This window comes from Telopea speciosissima, chromosome 11 (genome assembly GCF_018873765.1).
Source record: "Telopea speciosissima isolate NSW1024214 ecotype Mountain lineage chromosome 11, Tspe_v1, whole genome shotgun sequence".
Classification (NCBI taxonomy): Eukaryota; Viridiplantae; Streptophyta; class Magnoliopsida; order Proteales; family Proteaceae; genus Telopea; species Telopea speciosissima.
In genome coordinates this window covers 9140838-9160226 of record NC_057926.1, presented here as the reverse complement: position 1 = coordinate 9160226, position 19389 = coordinate 9140838, and the positions used below count along the sequence as shown (strand labels likewise).

Genomic DNA, 19389 nt, shown 5'->3' with positions numbered 1-19389 from the left:
ATAGTGTGTCCAGTTTTCCCACAATGAGTACACTTCCGAAAAGGTCTATCACTTGACTGACTACCAGTTCCACCACCACCACCACCACCACGTCCTCCCCCGGAGCTACGTCCTCGACCACGACCACGACCACGACCACGACCAGCCACAAAGGCAGAATTCTCCTTCGGAGGAGAGTCAGATTTCCCAAGAGAAGTGATACGCTGTAGGCGAGAGAACGTGTCAGCAAGAGTAGGGACGGTTTCTCCAGCAAGAATATGTCCCTTGACAGACTTCAAATCAGAATCTAGCCCAGCCAGAAATTTAGTCACAAAAAATTCATTCCGCTGTGCTTTTAATTTGTCAATATCAGTGGTGACAGGCTGAAAAACATTTAATTCCTCAATAAGGCCTTTAAAGGTGTTGTATTAGTCTTGGAGAGGTTTGTTGGACTGCCGGAGCTGAAAGAGTTTCTCATATAAGTCATAGAGTCGATTCATGTTTTTGTCCTGTGAATAGGTATCCTTCAAATCATCCCACACACCCTTAGCAGTGGTGTGAAACATCACGTTTGCAGCAATCTTTGGTTTCATGGTGTTCCATAACCAAATCAAAATAATGGCATTGTCTTGCATCCAATCCTCATAATGTTTTGAATCGTAGGCAGGTGGATCGGAGGTAAGATACTTGAGTTTCTTCTCGGCCATAATGTAAACCTTCACAGCTTGAGCCCATAGCAAATAGTTCGAACTCCCTTTCAGCTTGATAGAGGTAATAGTAACATTCAAAGTGTCAGTTTGAGATGTAACCACTGGATTAATTTTGTTCTCACCCATAGCACCAATAGGGAAAAATAAAACCAGTAAAAAAAAATACCACATGAGAACAGCCAGCCAACGATAGGGCAGCAACCACTTAACAAATAATGAATGTTGAGATTTGTTATTATAGGGGCAAAACAGTCTTTGGTATTATGTTTATTTCTGTCCTTAGTAGGGTCGATTATGTAAGGGGATACTTGTCCGTTTGTTTTTTTTTTTAATACTTTCTATTATATTTATATAAGGCTACGTACATTTGACCTTCCCTAGACCCTACTAAATGCGGGAGCCTTGTGCACTGGGTACCCTTTTTTTTTTCTTAATATTTATATAAGTGAGCAGACCTGCGGCAAATTCTCTAATTCTGTCTGCAGGTTCTCTCCTCTTTTGGGACTTGCGGAAACCTTTTTTTCTTCTCCTCTTCTTCTTCTTCTTCTTGTCTCCATGCTCTGATCTGGTTATTAGTCTCTGGTTTACTAACATGGTATCCGAGCTCTTTTAGTCAGATCAGAGTCCCCCCCCACCACGATCCTCTGCTGATCTCTTTCTTGTGATTCTCTCTTGTAGTGTCCAGCCACCTGTAGCTGTACTTCTTATGGCTTAAAACCACTCTTTTCTGAATATTAATGGAGTGATTTCTGCTACTTTACTTCTACTTTTCATGGCTTATTGGAGTTCTAAATCTTTGGTTCTTGAAGATTATTAAATCAATGCCAGGATAAAAGCCCTGACCAATCAATTTTTTTTTAGGCTTGGTTTTTGGAGTTCTTCGATTCAGCTCTTCTTCCCTATTATGTTACTTCTTCTGGTGGCCATTACAACCTGCAGTGACTGAGTTTGATGCTTCATCAAGGGCCTTCTATTATTCTACGAATACCCAACATCGATTTCTCAAAAAAACCCTGAGATCGATTTTTTTTTTTGGCTGGCTTCTCCAGTCTTGATATTGCTGCTGTTTGGTGCTCCTCTCCTTGCTGCCGAGAGTTTTATGTGATCAGTTGCTGCTGGTTTTACTTGCTGTGGTACTTTCTGCTGTCTTATTTCTTCCTTCAACTTGGTTGCTACTCTGGTTGCTTGTTCCTCTCAATTGTTCAAGTGTATCAACTATGGCTGATTCGAAGACACCTCATGACCATATTCGAAATATTGCATTTTCGAAATTCAAGTGTCTCACAGAAATTTCCGAAATTTCGATCATCTCGTTTCGGAAATCTCGGTCATTTTTGGCATTTTACACCCATAGAAAAATATACCATATTTCGACGAAATTTCAGTATCTCGGAAATTTCGGTCAGACCGAAACACCGAAATGAAACGAGGTTTAGTACCATGCTCATGACAGCAATGTTCAGATTACCTCCATAAAGTTAAAGGGGAATTCTAATTCCTTATTGTGGGCACAAGCTGCCCGGGTTTACATTATAGCTAATGACAAGCTTAGCTACATTACCTCTCCTCCTCCGGAACCTAATTCTAAGGATTACAACACCTGGAATAAGGAGAATGCTATCATAGAAATTTGGTTATGGAACAACATGGAGCCGGATATAGCTGCCAATGTAATGTTCCACACCACGGCTAAGGGGGTGTGGGATGACCTCAAGGATACATACGCTCAAGAGAAGAGTATGACCTGCATTTTAGAGCTCTATGAAAAGTTATTTTAGTTTCAGCAGTCAGACAAATCCCTCTAGGATTATTACAGTGCCTTTAAGGGCATGGTTGAAGAACTCAATGTTTTTCAGCCACTTACCATTGATATTGAGAAGTTGAAGGCCCAAAGGACTGAATTTTTTGTCTCTAAATTTCTGACTGGGTTGAATCCTAGTCTCAAGGCTGTAAAGGGACATCTTCTTGCTGGTGAATCTGTCCCCACATTGAATGATGCCTTCTCTCGACTCCAACGCATCGTATCTCCTACTTCCAAGCCTGAAACCAACCCTAAGGAGAATTCAGCTTTTACTACTACTAGAGGCCGTGGTTCAGGGGAGGACGTGGTTTTGGTGGTCAAAATTCTGGTGGGCAGCATGGTGATAAAGCAGCCTGATTATGTTCTTATTATGGGAAGACAAATCACACTGTTGATACTTGCTGGTCGAAGCATGGGAAACCTGAATGGGCTCAAAACTTGGCCAATCATGCAGCTCTAGAAGATAGTACTGATTTTTTTACTCCTAATGATGCTAAGGCTGGTTCGACCGTGGGAGATTCTTCTACCAACCTCCGTGATGAGATGCAACACCTCATGTGTTGTCTCAAGAGTCTAGAGTCATCCACTTCCACTACTGGGGCATCCACTATCGCTGCCACACTGGCTCATGCAGGTACACCTGCTACTTTCTTTTCCACTTCCACACCCTGGATCATTGATTCAGAGGCTTCCGCTCATATGACTGGTAAGTCATCAATTTTTAGTTCTATTTCATCTGACTCCCATACCCCTCCTGTTATTGTGGCCAATGGTTCTTCCACACCCATTACCGGTTATGGTATTATTTGTCTTAATTCTAATATTTCCCTTTCCTCCGTTTTATATGTTCCCCAGTTTCCTTAAAGCCTTCTTTCTGTGAGTCAACTTACCGAGAATCTGAATTATTCTGTGACATTCTTCCCTTCTTACTGTGCTTTTCAAGATCTCCACACGAGGAAGAAGATTGGTGGAGGGTGTGAACGAGATGGGCTATATTATCTGAGTGGTGCTGCCCCTTCTGCTTTGGCTGCGGCTACTACTGTTGGTGGAGAGTCCCCTTTTAGATGGCATTGTAGGCTAGGCCATTTACCTTTATCTAAATTAAAGATAGTTTTTCTTCAGTTTAAGGACTTTGAATAAATTAGAGTGTGAGGGCTGCAAGTTGGGTAAGCATCATCCTGCTACTTATCCCTCTCGTCCTTTGCCCCGTAGTACTTCTTTATTTTCTTTAATGCATTCAGATGTATCATGTATGGGGTCCTTGTCGGGTAAGTAATAGGCATGGTTTTCATTATTTTATGACTTTTGTGGATGATTATTCCAGAACTTGGCCGTACCTTTTAAAGGATAGATCAGAATTTTTAACTGTGTTTCCGAATTTTTCCAATGAAATAAAAAACCAGTTTAATACTTCTATCAAGGTCTTTTGGTCTAACAATGCTTTGGAATTTGTTCAGTCTGAGATATCCTCCTTTTGTGTTATTAATGGAACAATTCATCAAACTAGTTGCTCCTTTACTCAACAAAATGGAGTAGCAGAGAGAAAAAATAAGCACGTACTTGAAGTTGCTCGGGCCCTCATGTTGCATATGCAAGTGCCCAAACATTTTTGGTGTGATGCAGTTCTTATGGCTTGTTTTCTGATTAATCGAATGCCCTTATCTGTTCTTGGTGACAAGTCACCTTTCTCTGTTTTGTTTCCGGATGTTTCAAGGTTTACTTCGCCACCTCGTGTTTTTGGGTGTGTTTGTTTTGTTCATAATCACCATCTTCATGGTGATAAATTGGACCCTTGGTCAACTAAGTGTCTTCTTGGGTTACTCTAGGACCCAGAAGGGATATAGGTGTTATGACCCTCTTACTAGGAAACAATTTGTTAGTTATGATGTCACCTTTTTTGAAGGTACATCCTATTTCTCGGATAAGCCTACCGTGTCTAGTGACTCATTAGCTGTGTCTGACCCTCCTCCTATTCCCGCCATTGTTCCTTTGCCTTCTCCACTACAAGTGTGCCGGCGCAAGAGGCACTTTGGGCAGCTCCATTCAGATCAGACTGGCCCGTTTGCATCGCTTCCTGTACCTTCCTCAATCTCTGGTGGAGATCTAACATTATTTATTTCTCCTGCCCTTCCAGCTAATCCGGATCCTGATGACTTACCAATTGCCACTCGGAAAGGTAAACGTTCATGTACTCAAAAGTCTTTAGTTGCCTATCTAATTGAGAAATTTGTCTCCTTGTCCCATCTTCCATCTTGTTCTCATAGCCTTGCTACTGCCTTATCTTCTTATACTGTGCTTCGCACCCACACTGAGGCTCTTACTATCCCTGCTTGGAAGAATGCCATGGATGTGGAAATGGATGCCTTAATGACTCGACATACATGGGAGTTGGTGGATTTACCTCCTGGTAAAGATCTGGTTAAGTGTCGGTGGGTATACACTATTAAGTATCATTCTGATGGGTCTGTTGAGCGGCTTAAAGCCCGTTTGGTTGCTAAGGGGTACACCCAGACCTATGGTGTTGACTACTTTGAGACCTTTTCTCCTACGGCTAGACTGAACTTTGTTCGTCTTACTATATCACTTGCTGTGAATTTTAATTGGCCTTTATACCAATTGGACATAAAACATACTTTCCTTTATGTTGACCTGCTTGAAGAGGTCTAATGGAGCAACCTCTGGGGTATGTTGCTCAGGGGGAGAATAGCAGACGTGTGTACAGGTTACACAAGGCTATTTATGGGCTGACAAAGCCCCCCTGAGCATGGTTCAAAAAGTTTAGTTCTGCTGTGACTGATTGTGGTTTTACTCAGTGCTTCTTAGACCATTCTATGTTTGTTAGCAGCCAAGGAGAGAAGTTGGTGGTTCTAGTGGTTTATGTTGATGATATCATTGTGTCAAGAAATAATGAGAGTGGGATCAAGGAGTTGAAAAGTTACTTACAGCAACACTTTCAAAGGATTTGGGTCAAGTTCACTACTTCCTTGGGATTGAGGTTATCCGAAGTACAAAGGGAATCAGCCTGTCCCAAAGGAAATATGTTTTAGATCTCCTAATCGAAACTGGTATGCTTGCTGCAAAGCCAGTGGACATTCCTATGGATCCTAATCACAAGTTTGGCTCTGATGATGGTGAGGGTCTTAAGGATGTACATGCCTACCGAAGTCTGATTGGAAAGTTGCTATATTTGACAGTCACTAGGCCAGATATATCTTATGCTGTTGGGGTTCTCAGCCGGTTTATGCAATCCCCATGTAAGTCTCACTGGGATGCAGCAGTTCGGGTCCTTCGGTACTTGAAGGGAGCCCCTGGGAAGGGGCTGATTTATCATCCAAATAGACATATGGAGCTTGTTGCCTATTCTGATGCAGATTGGGCAGGTTCGGCTAGTGACTGTCGGTCTACTACAGGGTATTGTACCTTTGTTGGAGGAAACCTGGTTACGTAGCGAAGCAAGAAACAGACCACTATTGCCAGGTCCAGTGCTGAAGTGGAGTATAGGGCTATGGCTCATACTACTACAGAGTTGATGTGGATTAGGTCTCTCCTTCTTGAGATGGGGTTTCCTGTTCCAACCCCTATGAAGATGTTTTGTGACAACAAGACAGCCATCTATGTTGCTAGTAATCTGGTCCTTCATGAGAGGACCAAGCATATAGAGGTGGATTGTCACTTTGTTCGGAGCGTCGTCTTGAAGAAACTTGTTGAGACTCCTTTGTCTCCTCATCTGATTAGGTTCCTGATGTGTTCACCAAGCCCTTGTTTGCTCCTGGGTTTCGGTCGTGTTGTAACAAGATGAGCATGGGTGATATATATGCTCCAGCTTGAGGGGGAGTGTTGAGATTTGTTATTAGAGGGGCAAAACAATCTTTGGTGTTTTGTTTATTTCTGTCCTTAGTAGGGTCGATTATGTAAGGGCATACTTGTCCTTTTGTTTTGTTTTTTTTTTTTACATTCTATTATATTTATATTAGGGAGCAGACCTGTGGCGATTCTCTAATTCTGTCCACAGGTTCTCTCCTCTTTTTGGGACTTGTGGAAACCTTTCTTTCTTCTCCTCTTCTTCTTCTTCTTGTCTCCATGCTCTGATCTTGTTATTAGTCCCTGGTTTACTAACAATGAATAACAAGTCACCAACTGTAGCAGCCAACTACAGAGCAGCAATCACACACAAATCATCAACTGTAGCATGATTGCAAAGTAATAGGCAGCAGAGAAAAAATAAAAAAGACCCAATATTCAAGCTTGGAACCAGCAGAACCAACCAAATAACCCAAAACAGAGCACTGGCGGCGGTTATAAGGGAGATTTTGCAGAACTTACAATCAGCAGCATAGAAATGCCTGATATGATGATCGAAGCAAGGACCTGGAGAGGGGAATGAAACCCCGAAAGATCAGGTGAAGCAAGTAAGCTGAGCAGAAACTATGAAGCCAACTGTAGGGCCCAAAAAAGCTCAGAAAACAGAGCAGCCGCAGGTACAACTATCACAATATGTAGAAAGACCAAAGGCAATCGATCAGGCCACCAAACCAGAGTGAAAAACAGGTCGAGTCTCCCTTAATGCAGATACAAATAGTCCTCCATAACTGAGAAATAGGAGATACCAAATTTTCGAAGAAACTCCATCCTTTTGAATTCTGAAAATAGAAGCAGCAGAAAATAGAAACCTTCCCATCCTCCAATCGAAACTTCAAGGGAAGGTCACAACATCACCAACAACTATCACTAGAGTACTCCATTCGTGTATAAGGAGTATTCAATCCATTAACCAAAAAAAAAAGCAGCAGCAGGTGGCTGCACACCAGAAAACTGAAAAATCGAAAGAGGAATCAGCAGAAGGAGATTAGAGAGAACGCTTCTACTGATTAGTAAAGCTCTGATACCATGTTACAAATCAGACACTAACTAATCAGTAGAAGAGTGGAGAAGAAGAAGAGAAGAATAAGAAGAGAGAAGAGGAGAAGAGGCACACTGCTGAGCATAGTTGTCACGGCGTCACGGCGATCCAAGTCGGTGGAAGGGTGTCACGTCGATATATCGACATGTCGCCCGCCATGGCGTTGCCATGGCGAGCATGTCGACTATGTTTAATTTTTTATTTTCTGTATTTTTAATGTCATTTAGTATGCTATAATATATGTCCTATAACATCAAAAATCAACATGAAAGTGTACTACACTACTACTAATATACTATGCCACTATGGTTTAATTCATGAAAGTGTAACTAATATCCATTAGTGTATATGAAAGTATGAAAAATTGAAAATATAGATTAACCTGTCAAAATATCGACCGATATGCCAACATATCGTGGTATGGCGTCCATGGCGACGCCATGGAAGCCATATCGAACGATATATTTACATCCACCATGGCTTAGCTCGATATGCCACCTCTCCCAGCGCCAGGACGCCATGGCGACGCCATGACAACTATGCTGCTGAGAGAGAGATGAAGGCAGCCTGCGATAGAGCTTGTGTGTTCTATCGCAGGACCTGGGTTCTATTAATAATAAAGTGTAAAACTAAGGTAAGTTGGTTAGGGGTTTATTATGAAGTTACCCCTAAGCCCTTACCAATTACAACGTAACAATTAAAGACAGAAAAGAAAGAAAATAACATAGAACCCCAATACCCAAAATAGCTATGACTAAACTACCCCTAATTCTCAACAAAAGTTAGTAAAGACACTTCAGATCTGAAACAGAAAATAGGTTGAAACAGGAGATTTTTAATTGCAGCAGATGAGAAATTCAGAGCTGCACAGAACCCTGGTTGAAGCCCCTTTGGGCAAGGCCTAGAATCCCAAAAGATCTCCTTAATCCGATGGATAGATTAGTTTCAGGTGAAGACCCAGATCAGTCTGAAAAATAGATCAAAATAAGGTAGCCACAGGTTAAGAATCAAGGATTCTTAGATGAAATTTAATACCAACAGAAAACTTAAGAATACGACTGACACAATTAAGATTGAATCACTTGAATCTGAGAAAAATCCATCACAACAGAAACAATCAATTGAGAAGTTCAAACAGTGCCTTTATTTGCAGTAAAACAGAGTATAAGAAGAAGAGAAGGATAACTATGGGCCTATGGTTTCCACCAACAGGATTAGAATCTCACTATCCAAGGCCTCTCACCATGACTGAATCGCACAACATTCTTGAAGAAAACTTCAACTTTTATTCATCATAAATCGTATGTGAGTCAATGGTTCTTAGTTTCTTACAAGCTATTTAGAAAAACTAAAGCATATTCCTAATCTGAATAGGAAAGTTAAATTCTATTGCTAAGCAACATGGATAAGAGGCATAATAATAAAAGGAAACCTTCTTACTTTCTTACGCAAGGTGAGGGAATTCAAAGACTATTAAACATCTTAAAATTAAAAAGAACTAACTAATTAAGCCTAATCCCGTATGCCTACCTTTTACCCATATTTTAGGCTCATTAAAATGAATCATTACAATGAAAACATGTGGGATCAAAGGCCCTACGCATACATAACCCAATCCTAGGCTTATTTCTTATAAAATAAGCTCGTTTATGTGAGTCAGTATTACTGGGGACATAAAATGTAGAAGGGAGAGGATCTTATTTGTCTTTGTGTTCCTTGTGGTTACCCCTGTGGGTTCGGCATGTTTGGAGAATTGAAGTTGCACAAAAGGCTTGTTTGTCAGTTATAAATTTATTTCTATTTGATTACACTTCTAGATGTTGCTTACCAAGTCTGTTGTCTTTATGATATGGGACTCATATTTCAGCCAAGTTAGATGCTGTAAAGGTCTAGAATGAGCTTTGACAAAGTGCAGACGAGTGCCCAGTAGCATTCTTATTGTTGACTAAGTTTTAGATCTGTGGATTCATGGAAGCTTATTCTCTACTGCTTTTCTTAGTTGGTAAGCTTTGTGGTCAGGCAGTCTGCAATTAGCTTTTGAAGTTCAAGATACAATCAGTAATATGCACACCCATACAGCCACTAACATGTCATAAGTTTAAATATTTTTTTAGGTTAATTATGTTGAAGACACATAATCTCAACGATGTATGTTCTCTTGATCTCATGCTAAAACTTTTGTTGGATAGAGATGGAATTAGGTTTGCACTCATCTACAATTTGTGGTTTGGAAGGCTGTCATGCTTCGTCAAGCTATCTCATACATCTTCGAGTGTTTTCATGTGGCTTTAACTTTGTACTTTGTATATTGACAAAGCAAAAGTCAATTAATTTGGGTTTCGGCGGCAGAAATCCTTGATGTGTTGAGGGATTTCTTGCACATGTGAACTCGTCGATTCCCACACGTTCATAATGGCGTCCCTTGGGGTGGCCATTTTTGGTAAGTGAGATGGGATCAGGGTGAAGCACTGTTGGCCGGACACCTTATTTAAAATGTTAAGATCTGCAAAAAAAAAGGTATAAGAGTCTATCTTTGGTGCCCCCTCCCCCTCACCTCCCCCCCACCCCCCTCAAAAAAAAAAAAAAAGAAGGAAAAGAAAAAGAAACATGCACCTGACCTAGGTTTCAGATCTCTCTACGAAATTAATAGAATGCAATAAAGAGAAGTGGTCATATCCCCACAATGATTTGAACAATTCTTGAAGCTTCGCTTTGATACTCTGTGAGATACAATATGTACCTGGTCAACTGGTGAGAGGCTGGTCTAGGGTTGTGTGAGAGTCTCAGGTCATATCTCCTCTTAACTCTCTCTATCTTATTCTTCTTCTTCTACTTTCAAAGTCTGTTTCTCTCCTTCATTCCAGCGCATCCTTTTTTTTTTCTTTCTGTTTTGTTTATTATCTTAGACTAACCTGTTGATAACTAACCTCTTCTAGTCCGTCTCAGATTTTCCAGAACAGAATTCAATTGTCGATATTGCTCTATAGCTGCCATTCCTTAAGTCCTGCGACAGCACCATACCATGCCTGGATTTATATTATACTGTTAGTTTCTATTTTGCATAACACCAACCAATTTGTTTCTCCACTTTCTATTTCTATTTCTGGTTTCTTTTTTTATTTTAGATGCTATTCTATGAGTTATTTGCTACTGTTCTATAGTTACTAATTCTGATATTCCCTGTTTCCAGCAAGTTACTAAATTGCTTACCTTCAATATATTCCAATCTGGCCATTGTATGGCCACCAAACTTGGTTGAATTACTCATTTCATCTCCTAGGCTATTCGTCCATATTGTTGGCCACATCTGACATTTCTTTGTCTGGTTGCTTCACTTCTCTTATTTGACTTAATTTTGACCGGTTCTAGATCACTAATGGTTATTCTAATCCCAACCCTTGGGTAATTTGATAGCCACCAAATTGGTATCAGAGCTATGGCTGACTAGCTCAAGAGACTGACTCTATTAACCTTCAAGAATCACTCAACCAAATCACTAATATGTTCCAGTAGTTATCGAATCTTATGATTGTTGTGGAACAAAGGTTTGAGTCACATCCTTCACTTCACCTACTCACGAAAATTCTGAGCATCTTTGACCTAACGAAGGATTACCAGCCCACTCTACCGCTAATACCATGAGATTCATGGGTAGAGAGGGCCACGGAGGGTTCCCACTTCCCATGCCCCAACTTCCTTTAAACTTCACGCAAGCATATCTTGACTGTAATATCGGTGCACCTAATAGCATTTTGATAACTCCCAAAAGGTTAGGCTAGAGCTGAAAGAATACGATTGGATATTCGACCCACAAGTATTCTATGATCGGCTAACCGTTTTGGATGATTACATTGAGTGGTATGACTTGACAGAGCTTGAGCAAAGCTTATTGGATCAGCAAGGGAGTTGTGGAACAATAAAAAACTCAGGTTGCAAATACGAGGTACAACACCCACTACTTGGGAATTGGGACGAGATGATACAACAACAAACTCAGCCTTATCCCAACTGAATGGGGTCGGCTACATGGATCCCTGCAAAACAAAGTAGGGATAACTGACTGAAAAAGTAAGCGGAATGAAGAAATGAAGATATAAGAGATGAGAAGTGCGAAAAGAGAAATGAAATTAAGAGGAAAGAGGCACAATCCAGGAAGTTAGGAAAAAATCAGCTAGATGGGGTCGGCAACATGGATCCTTGATCTCCAATAGGCTCTATCCGAGGTCATACTTGTTACAAGTCCGAGACTACGCATGTCATTCCTCACAACCTCTCCTATGGTCTTTTTAGGCCTGCCCTAACTCTTTTAGCTCCTTCAATCGGAATCAGATCACTCCTCCATACTAGGGCATCCTGAGTCCGCCATTGAACATGGCCATACCACCTCAAACGACATTCTCAAGGCATGTCATTGAGTGGGGCAACTCCCAATTCAGCTCTTATACGTTCATTTCTTACTTTATCCTTCTTAATTTTTCTGCACATCCATCTTAACATCCTCACTCTGCTACACATAGCTTCTCTATATGATCAACTAAACCTCTTGCGACATTCTGGGACGAGATGATAAAAGAACTAAAAAGCAAGTACCTTCCACAGACCTTCCAAGCACGATTACATGATCAACTAAACCTCTCGAGGCAAGACACCCTTTTTGTAGCTGTAGTACATGCAACAATTTGACTCATTTTTTCTGGATGGGAATTGAAGAGAACGATACCCAACTTTTTTCTCGATTCAAGTTGGGGTTACAAGAAGAGATTCGGTGGGAGCTTAGCATGGTCGACATTTATGATTTACAGGACTGTTTTCAAAAGGCTCTGAGCCGAGGAGCTATTGAAACCTCCTATGAGGTGACCTAGTTTTCAAGCCAGGGAGTACACTAGGGAACCTAATAATGTTGTGCCGGATAGTCCTATAGGTCAACAAACTCGTGCTCCTACAGCTGCCAAAAAGGGAAAGGCTCCTATAGATAGTAGCATTGAAACGAAGTGCTACCACTGAAACAGGTATGACCACTTTGCCAAGTTCTGACCTGAACGACTAAAGAATGCCATCGTGGCAGCTGTTGAAGCCAATCACAGACTGGGATCTTATGATGGACTCCCCTCCTGAGGAGGTAGTTGAAACGTAGCCAGTTAATGATGGTGAAGGGGATGGTAAGGAGACTCATAGCATTCCTGCCTTGTGTTTGGTCCCAGCAACTAAGATTACTGGGGATGATGATGATGAACTCAAGGAGCTTGGCACTACGATGGAGTTTGAGATGGTGTAAGTTGATCTAGAGGTTGAGTGAATAGAGTTCGTCATTCCATCTGAGAATTTCGAAGAGAGGGATCCTCACCTTGAGGACTACATTCCCAACTTTCGAGAGCTTCCAGAGTTCTGCTATGGGCTGAAACAGGACATTCATCACACACAACTGATCCCTCGCTTTCTAAAACTCGAGATCGTGTTTCTTTCAAACCAAGGAGAGCTGATGCAGATCGAAGAAGGAAGAAGAAGAGAACTGCCTGTGGTTGTTCTTGGACCAATTTTGGCCCAACCTAGACCCAAACTAGACATATGGGTCAGGTTTTGGTATAGCTCATCAATCCAGGTTGTGGGAGAGAAGTTTGAGGTTCACTGTTGCTAGTTACCTAAATTTCAGGAATCAAGTCTTTAATCTACGGCAGCCTCTGTATGGAGATATTCTCTTCCTTGAAATCAGCACATGGTGGGGCCCAGCTGTGGAGATTATAAAGCTTATGGTTGCTATATCTGCTAGAGCCTAAAAACTATGAACCTTATCGAATTTTGGTTTTACATTTGTTTTTAGTTGGTTGTTTTTAAGTCATGTAAACAGGTTAGGACTCTTTTATTTTGGCAATGCTTCACAGTTTCTGCTTGTAGTTTTATCATCCCTTTTGTCTTTTATTTAGATCAAGCTTACATTGGCTTTCATACTTGTCATGTATGAAATTATTATCTCAGTTGGATTTTATGTGATAAATTGTGAATAAGGAGTCATACAAAATACTTTCTGGTTGTTCAATGCAGCAAGTCCTGACCCATGTCCTTGAGGAAGCAGGCTACTCTAATGATGCTTCATTTGTCTTAGCAGACTTTATAAAGGTTTGTGGTTTCATACATCATTCTTATCTACATTTCAACTGTGTCTTAAATTGACTGCAACTTTGTATATGCACTACATGAGATGTGAACTTGAGTATGCTATAAATGGATAAGGACTTTCATTTGTCTTTTAATAAATAAATCAAAATATGAGCATTTTCTTCCATACATAGGACAAACCTGAACATTATGTGGGCAGAAACTAGGAAATGGTTAGTTTAGTTCAACTGTCATCAATATTTGTAATGTGTTATGCTTCACCGCCAGTGTTAACTAGGAAATTAACAGACTATGGCTTGCCTTGGTTTTTTTCTGTCCTTTGTATCGTGTTGGTTGGTGACCCTTTCTGTTAGCATTATTAGGAGTTTTTTTTCCTTTAGTTCAAGTTGGATCTTCTTTCTTTACTTATTTGTATAATACAGCTTGAGGGGGAGTGTTGGAATATGTACTCCGGAATACCGTGGGGGTATTCTGGTCTTTTTGGGGTAGTTTTATTCTTCTTATGTTATTAAGTGTAAGTAGGCTATGTGGGTTTTAGTCCCACATCGCCTAGTTTAGTCTCTTTGTAATTTCCCCTCTATTATAAATAGAGGGACTTACCTATCAATTAAATAACTCAAGCATTACAATCAATTCTTCTTCCATCTTCTCTTCTCTCAAGTTACTGGTTACAGGTCCTAGGTTTTCTACATGGTATCAAAGCTAGGCAACCAGTGACTGATTCTCTCCAAGATTGCCGGTTTGAGAGTCGTTTCAAGGTTCTCCGATTTATGGAGAAACCCTAGTTCATAAAAAAAGGAGAACTAGGGTTTCGTTTCGGTTTCGTATTCGTTTCTTCTTCTGGTTGTTTCAGCACCGCATGCCATCATTCTTGGTCTGCATCTGCTGCTACTGCTATCGACATGCTATTAGGGAATATTGTCGATTGAACCAGGTATATTGAACTGGGGTTTTTTGGAGCTTCGAATCTGCTATCGTTTTCTGCTGCTGCTATGTTCGGATTTTCCATGGTTATCGTAAACTTTTGCTCAAGTTTACTTCTGAGTCGAAGATTACTGATTTTATTCTCTAGTTCCGATCAAATTTGCAGTCAATAGTTGAGGAATATAAATTTGCTGCTGAAATTCCAGGTTACTTGGTATTATTTCCTTCGATTTTACTGATAGGGCTCTGGTTCTGCTGAATCGAAGATTGGTGTTATCTCTTTGATTTGCTGATTGCTACCTCAAGTCGATGCTTTTGCCGCTGCTGATTCTTCGAATCCACCTCTTTTCCGCCTCTGGCTGCCACTGCTATGGTTCTGGTATTTACTGGATTGAAGGATTGGTCGATGGCTGCATCGATTCTGACCAGTTTTTTGAATCAGTTCTGTCCAGCAACTGGGAGATTGTAGATTGGAGTTTTTTTGCACATTGGTTCTTCCTTTTTGAAGATCGATCAAGTCTCATCTTCTGGAAATCGCAGCTTGGTTCTTTTGGATGGCCATGAAGTTGCTGCTTTGTTCTTGGTTCATCGATATGTTGAGTTGATCTACTGGAGAAACCAGATACTGCAATCTGAACTTGATTTTATTCTCTACTGAATGCGACTTTGATTTGGAGTTGCGAAGAAATCTCCCTGTTTGCTATCGAATTGAACTACCAGAGCCTTCAAAAGAGATATTGGTATGGTCGATTCCCAAGTTTCCGCCTTTGGTTCACAGTGGAGATGGGAGACCACTACTATTCTTCAAATCTCAGGTTTCCTTTTCCGCTGGATTTGCTGGTTTTGTTGAATCGTAAGGAAGAAGTTAGCATCCTTCTCTACGATTCCTTTTATTTTATTTTAACTTAATTTTCCCATATTACCCCCATCTTATGACTCCCCCTTCCTCACGTTTCCTTTTCTTTTTCCTTTTAAGTTTTAACTTATTAGGTATTTAATGCTACTAGCCTACTACCCTACCTTTATTAGTACCCATCCTTCTTATGATTATTTACATCTTGCCATTAAGAGTTTGCTCCTTCCAAGTATGTCCCCCATCTATAAATCTAATTCCCTACATGACCCATTACTTTCTTATTTACCAAAGGTCCCTTGCAAAATTCTGGTTATTTACGGAACTGCCATTACTTTTTAATGCATTCCCCTATTTGACTACCCAATTGACCCTTGAAAATTCTGGTTTCTTACCAGTTTGCCCTTTGGCTTGGATTGTATTTAAAAGTGGATTTCCACCAAATTACAGCCATGCCATCCTTTTTTCCAACACCGTTCCCTTTCAATAATTTTAATTCCCTTCATATTCCAAAACATACCTTTGGCATATACCCATAACCCCTTTGGAAGTTCATGGTATTTTCTAATTTGCCATTTCTTCCTTTTCCATTACCCTTAGCACCTCTTGGAAAAATCTGGAATATTATGTTTTTGCCCTATCTCTTACATCATCTCTGTTATGTCCACGTGTACTACACATGAGGGGGGGATTATGTACAGTACACCTGCAGACATTGTAGAAGCAGAACTTGCAGGAACACTTGGTGCAAAACATAGAAGATCAGAATTTTCACCATTGCCAATGGGTATCTACTTTGTTATTGGGTTGAGTTTGCCGTAAGGGGGAGATTGAAGTATTGAAGAGTATTGAAGATATTTGGTTGTTGCCTATTTGAGGACTTTCAGTTGGGTTGATACAGTTTTTTTCCGCTGCCTGATTCAGTTTGTTTTCGCTGCTTGCTGCTCTAGTTATTTCACTTCAAGATTCTATGTCACTATGACAATCTGAGATTCATCACTGGATAGCTATTGAAGATCGTTGAAAGCTGCCTTTTTTGGAAGACATTCCAGTCCCGATTTGCTGATCATGCTTGTCCAAGTTTTGAAGATCTATTTTTTCAAGTTTTTGAAGGTTTATTTGGGAGCTGCATTCATATGTCAAGCTGGATTTTGCTACAACTTAGTTTTTTCCCATTTTGTTCAAGTTGGGCATTAGTGACCTTGTATGCGCCAACTTGAGGGGGAGTGTTAGCATTATTAGGAGTTTTTTTTTCCTTTAGTTCAAGTTGGATCTTCTTTCTTTACTTATTTGTTTAATCCAGCTTGAGGGGGAGTGTTGGAATATGTACTCCGGAATACCATGGGGGTATTCTGGTCTTTTTGGGGTATTATTCTTCTTATGTTATTAAGTGTAAGTAGGCTATGTGGGTTTTAGTCCCACATCGCCTAGTTTAGTCTCTTTAGAATTTCCCCTCTATTATAAATAGAGGGACTTACCTATCAATTAAATAACTCAAGCATTACAATCAATTCTTCTTCCATCTTCTCCTCTCTCAAGTTACTGGTTACAGGTCCTAGGTTTTCTACACTTTCATTATGGTTCTATGCAAGTCCCAGTGCATCCATCACTTATTTGCTGGAATCTCTACTACAGTATCTCTTCTGCTCTAGTTCCCACTGTGGGATGATGGAAGTGTGTGCACCAGCACAAGTTCATATACACCCGAAAGAATGCCAAATAGAAATAATGAACCCAAAAAAAAAGAAAAAAAAAAAAAAGATAATGAAAATAAAAAACTTCCAAAGGAATAATCTTCCACAAGAGGAGTGGATCAGTAATTTAAGAACAGATGTTCTTACTGTCATCAATATTTATGCATGAAAGCATGTTTATGAATTGCAATTGCTCGAGTAGATCCATGCTCCATCACTTGTACATTCTTTTGCATTTTGAGTATAAAACTGCTTATAAGCTCTAAATTTCTCAGTAGATGTATAGAATGGTTTATTTAATGAAGGAATTATCCGCCTTCTATTAGTCTAAGCTGAAAGGGCATCTTTCCAACACAAGGTCAAGTGTTTGTCCAGAATTTTAGAGACCCATGATTGAGCAAGAAACTATATCCCCAAGAGTACTACATCTTTAAAAAGTTTCTAAATGAAAATATTGTCACTTCCTTGTAGAAGTTGTTATCATTGTGGTTCTTTCCCCTAGGGATGCATACTTAGGAGACCTATTACTCTGGACGTTGGTCGCTGTGGTTGTACAGAAACAATTGTCTTCAATAATTGAACCCAACCAGCTTATAGGTCATCCATAAAAGCTGGGGTCTGATGTGTTATCAAGTTCGATGGGGCAGATATTTTGAAGAGATAACAGCTTCTGATATCAATACTGGTCAGAATAGGGTTATAATGTCTGCCCTTATTGCATATGTTGTCTGATCTGTTTCTTCTTGGTTTCACTTGTGGAGTTACTTAGCCATTCTATGGCACAGTGGGGTTCCTTTGGTTGCTTTCCTGACCAATCTTTAGGTCTACTATCTTGATAATTCTTCTAAATTCTTTCTGAACAAATTTATGTGTTGTGGTGTACAATTCTTCCATTGATGTGTGCATGTTTACTATTGTAACATAAAGACCTCTCTGAAAACTGCTTGCAGATTCTTGGCAACTCGGGAATGAAGATGGAGGTTGAAGTTCCAGTGGACTGATGAGAAGCTTGGATACCCTGTATTGTTTGTCTTAGAACATAAGATTATTCTTCAGCCATATTTATGTTAGGATACTAATTCATGAGTTTTCTCTGTTGTGTGTATTTCCTGTGATACTCCAGATGTAACAATACAGAATTCTGTATTTTATTTTATTATATATGAAATCTTCGTTTCCGAAAAACTTTAGAATGTTATTTCATTTGGCGATTGGATGAATAAATCACTGTCTAGCTAATATCTACGCCAACTGCTGATGACTAATACTTGGTAGACCATAACTAAGAACATCATAGCAACTGCATGATCATAATCATCTCATCTCATTTGTTTCCACTGTCAATGGCCCTGATAGCCCATATTTTTTATTTAATTGGGTAAGTTAGATTATTAATGTACTTTTGTTAAGTTGAAATTTTGTCAGTGAAATGAGTGGGGTTTTCTATCACATGGAATCACCTGCAGTATATCCAAATCTCATAATTAGTGATCCTTGTAGTTAATTTTTACAATAAAATTATGGACAAAGGTGATTGCTCATCTATGTAGCCAAGATTGGTGGGTTTATTTACAACCATATGAAGGGATGGTCTAGCCATTCCAACAGGTGAGATAGATAGGTTTCCGTTTATCCTCTAGATTGGTCATGTGTCAAATTCGTGGTCGAACTCGTTCATTTGATCCCGTCGTAATCTTACCTAGAATTTATTGTTAGAGGTCCAACGTTTCTTCAAAATATTGACTTGTCAAACATCATTCAAATCATGTTGTGATCTTTCAAATTCTCACATGAATAGTGGATATGTGGGTTCCTGTCCTAAAATTTGAGCTTCAAATAAATTACCACAAGGTGAGAGCTAAGTTCTACCTCACCAAGCTTAGCTGCATGGTCAACAATTCAAACTTGTGCCTTAAATGGGCAAAGTTCTAAAAGGGGCCACTATACCTAATTAAATCCTTGTCATATAATTTCACCAAGAAAAAGAAAACCCTTGTGATCTCTTGACTCATACTTACCCAATATGGATAGATTAATAAGAAAATATAATCTCTCTCTGCTTCTTGGTTTAAGCTAATGTGCTGCAGAAGTTGAATTTAGAAGTAATCAAAAGCCAAAAAATTTCATATAGCTGTTGTAAGCTGCTATAAATCTTTCAAAAATCGAATTGCATGGAAGAAATCAAGACTAGTGATTGCATTGCCATCATCAAGAACAATTTATAATATGAGATGCTGTGAAGTATTATATGGTAATGTTATTATTATTTATTTATTTTGGTAATGTTATTTGACATTTATAGCACAATTGGAAAACCAGGTTTTCTGGCTCAGACTCGTATTTTAGAAAAACCTAGCAAGGTAAGTCACCTTTTTTTTTATATTTTTTAATACAATAAATATGTATACATTAGT

The 19389-nt window shown here is 39.7% G+C and overlaps 1 protein-coding gene across 2 annotated transcripts in view; it reads left to right on the top strand.

The window, feature by feature from the left end:
* The window catches only part of LOC122646824 (calcineurin subunit B-like), a 32080-nt gene extending 14101 nt beyond the window's left edge, over positions 1-17979 (top strand). For both annotated transcript variants that reach the window (XM_043840430.1, XM_043840429.1), the window contains 2 exons: positions 13430-13504; positions 17926-17979. In XM_043840430.1, coding sequence (XP_043696365.1) covers positions 13430-13504; positions 17926-17976 — 126 coding nt within the window. In that variant the 3' untranslated portion in view covers positions 17977-17979. The remainder of the gene's footprint in view (positions 1-13429; positions 13505-17925) is intronic.
* Positions 17980-19389: the final 1410 nt, after the last annotated feature.